Source organism: Macaca nemestrina, chromosome 1, assembly GCF_043159975.1.
Source record: "Macaca nemestrina isolate mMacNem1 chromosome 1, mMacNem.hap1, whole genome shotgun sequence".
Taxonomy (NCBI): domain Eukaryota; kingdom Metazoa; phylum Chordata; class Mammalia; order Primates; family Cercopithecidae; genus Macaca; species Macaca nemestrina.
The window spans coordinates 150752980-150763794 of NC_092125.1; the positions used below are offsets into that span (position 1 = coordinate 150752980).

General features: G+C 38.4%; 1 protein-coding gene across 1 annotated transcript; it reads left to right on the forward strand.

Annotated features, from left to right (window-relative positions):
• The first annotated feature begins 325 nt into the window (after positions 1–325).
• On the forward strand, positions 326–3631 carry LOC105482848 (pancreatic progenitor cell differentiation and proliferation factor-like). Its single transcript, XM_071068887.1, has 3 exons — positions 326–399; positions 3018–3178; positions 3216–3631. Exons 2-3 carry the CDS (start codon positions 3046–3048, stop codon positions 3629–3631), a joined length of 549 nt encoding a protein of 182 aa, XP_070924988.1. The 5' UTR covers positions 326–399; positions 3018–3045.
• The last annotated feature ends 7184 nt before the right edge of the window (positions 3632–10815 follow it).

Consider the following 10815-nt stretch of genomic DNA (forward strand, 5'->3'; position numbering starts at 1 on the left):
TGGATTGGCACTTTAATATGTAGAATATGTATGGTCACTGTGAAATAATATCAGGAAACAGAAAAGAATTGAAAACATTGGAGGTTTAGTAATAATATTTAGTACAGTGTGAATGTCACCCAAAATATAAAACTTAATCCTCACCGTGGTAATATTGAGAGGTGGGGATTTTGAGGAAGTGACTAAGTCATGAGGGTTCTACCCTCACAAAAGAATTAATGCCCTTATAAAAGAGATTTCAGAGAGTTAACTTCTCTTGTTCTTCTGCTCTTCTGCCATGTAAGAACATCATGTTCATTTCCTCCAGATGATGCAGCTACAAAACACCATCTTGGAAGCAGGCACTGGGCTCTCACCAGACACCAAACCTTCATCTTGGATTTCCCAGCCTCCAGAACTGTGAGGAATACATTTCTGTTATTTATAAACTACCCAGTCTGTGGCATTGTGTTATAGCAGCACAAACAGACTAAGGCAATATTCTAAAATGGCAAGGGACAGTATGCCAGAGCAGCCTTTCCCAAACGGTGCTCAAATGTGCATGTAGTTGATGCTGGAAAAGAAAGAAAACAAAAGGTATTCCAAGGTCAGCGAGTTTGAGAAATGTTGGATTAATTAAAGATGAACCAGCTTCTTTCTTGTAGAGTTCTCTTGTATAAAATCATTCCAAGAGGGAATTATAATATGCTGGGACACGATTTGGGGAAGTCTATGCTACGAAAACAGGCAGAAATAGCAGGCAAAACAACAACCTAAAATCACAATTTATTTAACTGCTTTGATTTCCCGTACTCTTTTAAAACATTTAACTCAAATGTTGCTTGTAGCTTAGCCAGTATCAATCCCTGTTTTCTGTTGCCACATTTAAAGACTGGAAACAAATGCATCAAAATGCTTGCTATCTTTTTATCCCTTGCAGATGTCCTTGCTCCCTGGTAAAGAAAGCATTGGAATGTTGCCATTTTAATTAGGCTTAGCTACAAAAAAAGCCTTAATCTGCTATTGAGATGTATATTTGCCTGTTTTATTAAAGCTTAGAGGAGGGGGAAAGGTGGTTTTCCATTTATGGAAATTACGTAATAATACAGATACACTTATTCCAAGATAGTTTTTACAACTTGGAGTGAATATGAAATATAATTGATGATTTTGAAGCCCTTCCCAAAATAAAGAACACTTTTATGTTAATAACCAGAATTTTTTTCTATCATTATTAAGTCATTACTTTTTGAAACAGTGTCAGGTAGTATAATTTTTCATATTAAAAAGAATCTCCCATTCCTATATCAGATACTTTTATTATTGTAAATATCACCTTCCCTTAATTAAGGAGAAATCAAACAGAGAAAACAGCTTTTATGAGTGTTATTGGCCTGCTATAATACTGTATCTCCAATGTTTAAGTTTATGTTCATTTAAGTCTTATGTTTATTGTAAATTATTGTAAGAACTTTTAAGATTTTTATACATTTTTCATGATTTCTTTTCTTTCTTTCTTTCTTTTTTTTTTTTTTTTTTTTTTTTTTGAGATGGAGTCTAGCTCTGCTGCCCAGGCTGGGGTGCAGTGGCACGATCTCTGCTCATTATAACCTCCGCCTCCCGGGTTCAAGAGATTCTCCTGCCTCAGCCTCCCAAGTAGCTGGAATTACAGGCACCTGCCAGCATGCCCAGCTAATTTTTGTCTTTTTAGTAGAGACAGGGTTTCTTTGTGTTGGCCAGGCTGGTCTGGAACTCCTGACCTCATGATCCGCCCTCCTCCACCTCCCAAAGAGCTGGGATTACAAGCATGAGCCACCGTGCCTGGCCTGCAACATTTCTTAAGAATGAATTTTTAATATGTTCAGGCAGGATTATTCTATGTTACGGAATCTGGGGGTTCTATACTTGGTTTTAATGTAATAAATATTTATTTAAAGGTAAAAGAACACGAAGGGGGAAAGGTGTCATAAATATGAATACATCAAACATTTAAAATAAGTAAGTCTTAAGGACACAAAGACATACAGAGTAATCCAATGGATTTGGGGGATCTGAGGGTGGGGGAGAGTTTGGGAGGGGGGTGAGGGATAAAAGACTACGTATTGGGTACAGTGTACACTGCTCGGGTGATGAACGCACTAAAATCTTAGAAATCACCACAAGAGAACTCATCCATGTAACCAAATCCACCTGTACCCCAAAAACTATTGAAATAAAAATAACAAGAGAAAAAAATAAAATAAATAAGCCTAATAATTATCTTGGAACATGAACAACCATATTAACATTTAGCTATCGTTTTTGAAAATATTATGTTTATGAATTAATCATTGTGTTAATGTTTTAGTTACATGAGAGCATGTAGCAGTGATAAGGACCAAAGACCACAGAAATTAAACTCTGGCTCCACCACTGTAGGATGTGTGTCCTTGGAAAAATCTCTGAACTTCTCTGTGACTCAGTTTCATCATTTGAAAAATCAGAATGATATTAGCAGCTACTTGAAAGTACTGTTTTGAGGAATAAATAAGTTAATATTCATGAAGTACCTAGAATAACGCCTAGAACATGGTTAGCATTAAATACACTTGATTTGCCTCTTCAAACCTAACATTTATTTCAACAGTAGTTAGACTCAGTTCACCTTAAAAATTCAATCCAATCCCTTTCCTTTAAGTGCTATAGTTGCCTTTGGCTATTACTACTAAAAAGCTCCTCTAAGAATTAGTCGGACATTGGAGAAAGCAAAAGTAAGATTTTAATTTGTAACTTCACATGAGTGCTAATCTAGAAGTACCAAAAATCTCCATCAAAGTTTAACGAAAGAAACAGAGTGCTCTACTTCTAAACAAACTAATGAGGTCACCGCTAACTTTTCTTTTAAAAATTGTTAAACACAACTATCATTAAATCAATGTTGTGTTGAACAAACAAAACTCTTCCAACCAATACTGCCATGAACAAATACTTACATCTAGAAAAATACAAAGTCTTTACATTACCTCTCTCTCATACGCACTTTTAAAAACATACTTCAGGAGGTCCCACCAGCCAGCAAGCCAGAGCATGGCGGCCATCCCCTCCAGCGGCTCGCTCCTGGCCACCTACGACTACTACCGGCGCCGCCTGGATTCCACTTTCAGCAACAGCTCCTGCGGCAGTATCGAGTGCCCCGGGGAAGCCATTCCCCACCCCCCAGGTCTCCCCAAGGCTGACCCGGGTCACTAGTGGGCCAGCTTGTTTTTCGGGAAGTCCACCCTCCCGTTCATGGCCACGGTGTTGGAGTCCGCAGAGCACCCGGAACCCCCGCCCCCCGGCCCCCCAGGCCTCCAGCAGCATGACCACCGGTGTTCTGGCTCGGGACGCCCCGAGTCCAGCACAGCCAGCGCTGGGCCCCGGTCCTGACCTGAGCGGTTACCACCAGCCCAGGCCTGTGGAGGCGCTAGTCCACCAGAGCCCCTCCCCGCCCCCCGCCCCCTCCCCAACTCCCACTCCCCACCCTCTAGACCAGGCGGCTGCAGCAAGCAGACCTTCGCATCAACACAGCAGACACCAAAAAGGAGTGAGGGCCCAGCTCTCTACCGCCCGGCCCCGGCACTGGCTAGCTTTCCTGGCACCTGGAACTGTGCACCTGGCACCAAGCGGAAAATAAACTCCATGCAGCCAGTAAAAAAAAAAAAAAAAAAAAAAAAATCAGAACTTTGCGTAGTGTCTTTTTCATATTCATTTACTACACATTTGAGGTTTTTGGGGGTTTTTTTTTTGCTGAAAATTATAAAATGCATCATCGAAATTCAGATTTCAGTTTGGCATTAAAATAAAACACTGCAAAAGAGGAGTTTAAAATATCACCATTGCTAATCATTGAAATAGTTGATCTCTCCAAGATTTCTGGGGTAAGGCCAAGTTTTCCTTGATTTTCTCTTTACTCCATACTTGCTCTACCCTCTTCCTGAGGTGCTCAATAAGCTTCAACCTACCCAAGCCTGATCTCATCCTATGCCCTAGAATTTATCTTGTATCTTTCTTACTTATAAACTTACCTCCCTTGGGTCATTGTAATGGGTACATATTGAGCTATCTTTCTAGCCTACACATTAATATCTTGTCTTTTCCATAGATGCTACTCCACATTCAAGAGTAAGCCACCATTAGGATAGGCATCTAATAGATGATACTGCCCCATTGATAATAGTTTATTGGCACAAAGGTGTTCATCTGTTCCAAGTTGGGCATGATGGTTTTTATTCTTAGAGAATTGGAACTGAAATGAAGTTCTGATGGCATGCATCCGTATGTTTAAAGTCAGAACTTTGGGGTGCCAACGTTTTATCTGTGGAGCAAAGAGCCAAGAAGAGTCTATAATGAAAAGACTGAAGCCAACACTCTGGGAAGAGGAAAGATGAAAACTGCAGTGAATAGGCATCTAATTCCCAGTTTCAGCACTTTTCTAAGGTTTGTGTCTATTCATGACTTTGGGAAGTGAGACATATCCCTCCCCTTTCCAACAAAATTACCATTTTGCTAGTGATAGAAGAGTCAAGGAGATATTTTGAGAAAGCCAGACGTCTTGTAATCTTAAAACATTTTACTATGACTATAGCTATGTCTGGCCTGGTACTATCAAAATGCAAATTTGAATTTTACCACTAAGGCCAACAGACATCGATACGGCATCAAAATAACAATTCTTAACACCAAAGTATTTAAGATTAACAGAAGGAACACCCACAGGTGGCTAGTTGTCAAGATAAGCCTCCTCAGCTAGAAACAATTTGTTTAAAACTTCAAGCAACAGTTTATTCAAATTACAGATGAAAACTCTGCAAAAACCTTGCACTATGAAAGTACTCTTCACCTTTCAGGTCATGCAAGCATTTTTATTTCATCCTTAAGCACAATGGGAATTGCCAGATTTTGCAAATCAAACTAAAAGACACCAGTTAAATTTGAATTTCAGATTACAAACACTGACTTTTAGTATAATATTTTAGACATACTTATGCTAAAAAGTTACTTGTTCTTTGTCTGAAATTCAAGTTTAACTGGGCATCCTCTATTTAATCTGCCAACCCAAAGCATAGTGAATAATATGCAATCACAGGTGTGGGAGGGATTTTTTTCCCCCAGACTGTATTTTAAGTGGTAAGAGTTGTCATTAGGCAGTTAAATCAGTCAAGATGCAAAATGCCAATTTCTACCAAAATGTTCTTTCAATGAATTGTATAGCTGTGTTCAATGTATATGTGTGACTGTTGGTTTTTGAGGCTCCTTCTTAATTCCTTCTTGTAGGGAGAGCTGGGGAAATGAAAGGACACTTTATATATGTTAAATTTTAGTAAAACTTTCTTTTTTATTTCTGGAATTAACAGCAATACAGAATCCATTATTCTAGAAGTAGATTAATTTTCTTGAGAACAGAATCGGATGGTAAAAAAGGGAGATGACAATAAAAAACAAAGGCAAGGTAAGATAATTTAGAAAAAATAAGAAGAATATTTAGATATTTTTAAAGCTTTCTGCTTGCTTTGGCTATTTTTAAAACCAAATTGCATTAACTTCAAAGCAAATCTAATCATTTGGGCAAAATTGATAATAGGAGCAGAAAAAAATATAATTTAACGAGTAAAATCGGTCACAAAATTGATACTGCTTCGGATTCAAAAAATCTTAGTTGTACTGAGATTTATATCACAGTACAAAAAGATGGAGCTTGTCTTTTATCCTCTGAAAATTCTATTCTCTCCTTCTTTCTTCTTTCTCCTTTTCCCTCTCCTTCTTCTGTCTTCCACAAATGAAAATAGCATACAAGCATAAAGTGTGAAAAATACTACATTCGGGGAGGTTTGGCTCAAAAACAGCAGCCATGGGACAGGTTGTAGGGAGTGGTAGTAAGGAGTGGGGAATGTCATTTCTAAAAGCTCCCCTTAGTAAGAGCCAGTGCTGCAGCAGGTCATTAGTATGCCGAGTTATGTTTTGGGGGATGTAATGCGTCTGCCTGAATCCATGTAATAATGAACTGTGATACTAAGAAGTATTAATTAAATCAAGATAAATAAGATCATTGTACTTTGAACTTAAAAATGATATATATTCAACAATATCTTACAAATTTGAACATAGCATAATATACACCTCAAATACCTTTCTAGTAAAAATGAGCCATTACATTCTCAGAAATAATTGGGACCCTTTTCCAAACTGAGGCTGAGGCTCCATAAAGGAAACTTCCAGCAATATGACTTGCTTTCACTCAGTGCCTATCAAAATTCTTCTTGTGGTAGCTCTTGGAAAGATTATCTTTTTTTTATGATTAGAACAGGGAATATAGGTGTCTTGCTGACTAAATTGCTCTTTCTGATGTCTGATGTACCCACCCACTATGTCAGACTCTCCAGTACTAATATGTAGGTCCCTTTAAACCAGTAGGTTACACATCAAACTTCAGGTTTGAAGCTCTGGAAGATTCTCTAGGATCACAGGTTAAAATCTCACCAGGTCCAATGCAACCTTTCATTCTTCCAGAAGGGATAAATCAACCGGCACGTACTTCACTGTGTTAGGGTGTTTCAGATGAGAACTTATAAACTTAGACTCCTTTGCTTTGTAATGACATTAAAGATCTCATGGGGTGTTTGTTCTAAGGTTTAGAGACCATCCTAAAACCTTGAGTAATTTTTGCTTATACTTGAAGTCTGCACTATGAAATGCTTGAACATTCTTATATGTTATTAAGGCTTTATGTAACTTATTAAACTATGAAAATTAAATTCACCTTTAGAAAGTACTTGCAGAACTCACATTATTTGGAACTCAAGATTACAAAGTACATGGTATGATTTGAACACCTGTAGTCCCATTTTCATCTTTTGTGTATCACATACACTTTTATGCACCTTCAGCTTAATAGTATGACAACTGGGCCAGTGTCTGTGTTTTTAATCAACCACAATCTACTGGTGCTAGACCCAACTCTAGAGTCATAACATGTAACACATTTAGACCTCCAGTGACTTTTATGTCCAAGGCCCTAAAGACTTTTCGAAGACTTTACTAAAGTAACTCTCATTGCCCTGTGTCTGATCGAGTCTGCCTGGATTACCCCCCGCCTGGCACTATATTATACACATTCACCTTATGATTTCAATTCCTCTTTTCATGCTTTTTGTTTTGTTTTGTTTTTTACTTTATTGCTTTTAAACTGCCATTTCCCCCATTGTTTATGATTAGTCGATCTATCTTTCTGGCAAACAAATAAACAAGGAGAAAAGTGACAAGGCAGCTTGTGAGTGTGTCAATATGGATCATGGGGACAGATTCTCCTCCTCAGCATTCAGATGCTGCCCCTTGATAATTTGAGCTTAGAGTTCATTTTAGAAATCCAAGAGCTATCTATAATACTTTGTGTCATACATTTTTGCTTCACTTTTTCTCATTTGATTGAAAGCCACTTAGAGGCTTCATTTCCATTTCATTGTGAAGCAGGATCCCATAGGATCATTCTATCAGAAAAATTTCCACACCATGTTCACAGTTTCCCATAGGGAGGGTGTCCTGTTGGAAGTGTCCAAAAAATGGGGGAAGGTATAGAATACATAACACATTTACTTTTATAATTCATGTGAGATTACTTGAGGAAACTTATATGTAAAAACCAACCTTACTCAATTCCTAAAATATCTGAATATTTCCTCCTGGAAAGTCTTTTACAAACCCCAAATGGAGATATTCCTTCCATTCTATTCATGTTCTTTAATACACTTAGAGCCCGATGGAAACACCTCCTCTTTTCTTTTCACATATCATCATAATTAATTCCATAAGCTTCTTCCAGCTTGCAAATTTAATTTTTATTTTTGTAGAAGTTAATAGCTTTATAATAGAACAAATGCAGGGAGTAGTTCCTCTGAATGGAGATGCCACAGTTTTATGTACCCAAATGAATCTCCCCTTTCTGTGTTTAATATGACCTATGTTCTCTGCCAGAAACTTTAATATCATCTCATTCATCACTCAGCTTGCTCAGTCTCCTTTGTCTATCTTATTCATTTTTTCCCCAAATCACTTGCTGATAGACCAAAATTATAACTGTAGTATTTCCCTGTTTTAGGTTTTACATTTTTCCTTGAAAACAGCATAATTAAGATGGATAAATCCTTGTCATCCCATTTGAATGTTCTAAGTAAAAATGGTACAATGTAACATTTTAGAATTCCATAGCCTGAATCAACATTAAACAGATGTATGCGTACACACACATGCAGGCACGCAAACACATTCTCTATGAGACAAAGGTATTTTGTGTCTTATTCACTGCTTTATTTCTGGGCCTATCTTGGTGCCAAGCACATACGTAGCACAAGTCAACAAATATTTGTTGAACAAATGAAATTAGATATTAACCAACTCATATGTACTTTGCATGCATACTAAAATATTTGAGATGTTTAAACAAATAAAAACATAAATGTTTATAATTAGTTTGATGAGTTAAAACTAAATGTGATAAAATCCTAGTAAGCTATCTCTCAGTGACTAGAATATTTAGTGCCCTTCAGTTCCGTCTCTCAGTTCACAGGGGTTTCAAGAGAAACTCTCCAATTATAAACACCATTTATATGATCATTTTACAAGTAGATGTTGACAGTCTCATGATATAAAGCTTTATAATGCACAAAGAATGTATGTATATGTTTTCATATTAATCCTACATAAGATAATGGTCTATTTTTCAAGGAAAAAACCCTAGTCTCAAAAAGGTTAAATATTTAAACTAAAATAGAATAATCAGTAAGAAGTAATAATTTTAAGAGATAAGCCTAGTTCCTCCACTTCTGACCCCTTTGTTCTGCCCGCTGCATCACAATTGCTTGTGGAGTGCTATTGGGATTGCCAAGCATAATCCATTCCTGGTTTTGACTTCAGGAGGACAGAGCTCCCTGGGAGCGACACTTAATCAATGACTAATAGGCATGGAGGGAGTGGATGAATATTTCTGCTTGCTCCAGCTTCAGGTGGCAAAACTGCAAGACACAGGTCCCATACTGTCTCTTGGTCCTGCGTGGTGGGATTTAGCTCACCACTGCGATAACACACCTTTAATTGGCTGTAGGTACTTATCCACACCTCTATAGTGTTTCTTGGTATTGCCCTCAGAAATAAACTACTTGAACCTGAGTCCTAGTCTAAGGGTCTGATTCTGAAAGGCAAAATCAAGACTGCTGATACTGAAAGTAGTCCTAGGAAGCAGATTCTTAGAATGTGATTCTGGAATTGAATCTTTTGCTGGCCATATGGAACAAGGATGTTTTTGCATTCATGAGTGGGGTGGCGATGATGCCTGGCATGTGATTACTAAGAATTATTAAGACTCTCACCTGTGGTAGATGAGATACAGATAGAAGGAAATGTCTTGTTTTAATCATTTCAGAAATTGCATTTTTAAAGCTGTGAAGCGGGTGTTTTTGCCATCAAAACTCTGAAGGAAGTAAACAACAGGTTTGGGTAAGCTAGCTATCAGCCTACAGCATACTATGAAAGCCAAAAACATATGGCTACATTTAAAGAGACCCACATTCCTATAGTTAGTGGGGAGATAGTTCTGAAAATCACTACCAGGATTTGTTTCTGTGAGTAGTAAAATTACAAAAACAAAACAAAACAAAAACAAAAACAAAAAAGCCATGAACTCATAACTCCAGCAAGCTTCCTTAGAACTCCAACGAGGACATCTGAGTGAATGCACTGGAGCCTCTAGATTTTTACAAGTCCTTTTTTTTGTGTCCCAAACAATATGTGCCCCACTTGCTAGAGGAGAGCAGCTTCCCCTTACCTGGAGGCCATGCTTAGGCTGCAGCTGAGGTGGTTACCTGAATAGATGATGCTCAACTTCCTCCCGATCTGTGACCCAGAGATTGGCTTTCGGACCAGTGACTAAAGATAAGTCTCAGCACAGCCCCATTGGGGAAGTACCATCCTCGTTATGGGAAGAAAGGACTTAATGTATGAAAAGGGTTAAAGGATCAGGCAATGGAGCTGGTTAATATGCCTCACGATGGATCTTGAGAGTTCTGGACTGGGTGTGGGGTTCGAATACAAGGCTGCATGAGGGAGATGTATTGACATGGGAACATTTTCCTGTGGCTCAGACTGGCAAGAACACCTGGAGCTGGTTCTAATATGGTGCTTGGATGGCACCTTGAAGCTTGGAAAAAAATGATGGCCTCTAATAAAAGAAGCAGATATGCTTGGTTGCCTTGACAGAGTATTGAGGAAGGAGTTAGAAGACTCTGAAAGATGCAATATGCAAGAATGGATTTACTGTATTAGACCTGAGAACTCACCAGCTAATTATGTTTCCGCAGAAGGTTTACAGAACACTCCTTTAATTAAAGCAATAGGAATTATGCAAGGGAAGGGACATTGACATGGCTAAGGAGCTCAGTGCTGGCTGTCTTATAGAAGCCAGAGGAAACTAAGAAATACTGCTCTGGGCTCCCTACAGCCAATGGAGTTAATAGGATTGTGGAGCAGAAGAGACCAGGTAATAGCACTTAGCCATCAAAGGCATGGTGGGTGTAAGTTAGAGGAAAGCAAGGCTGCATTCTATGGGCTTTGAAACATGAGGTAGGATTGGCTACATAATTGGCAGTGCTCAGTGCAAGATGAAAATGCAGGCGCATTACAAATTACTAAAAATTTAAGACAACAACATCAGAGGCAGAAACCAAGCATGGGACACTTCTGAGCATAGGGCCCTGTTTAATTGCACGAAGTGCACACCATGAAGCCCATCCTGATGTCGGCATCTGTGGCAATGATAAGAGACTGGTGTTT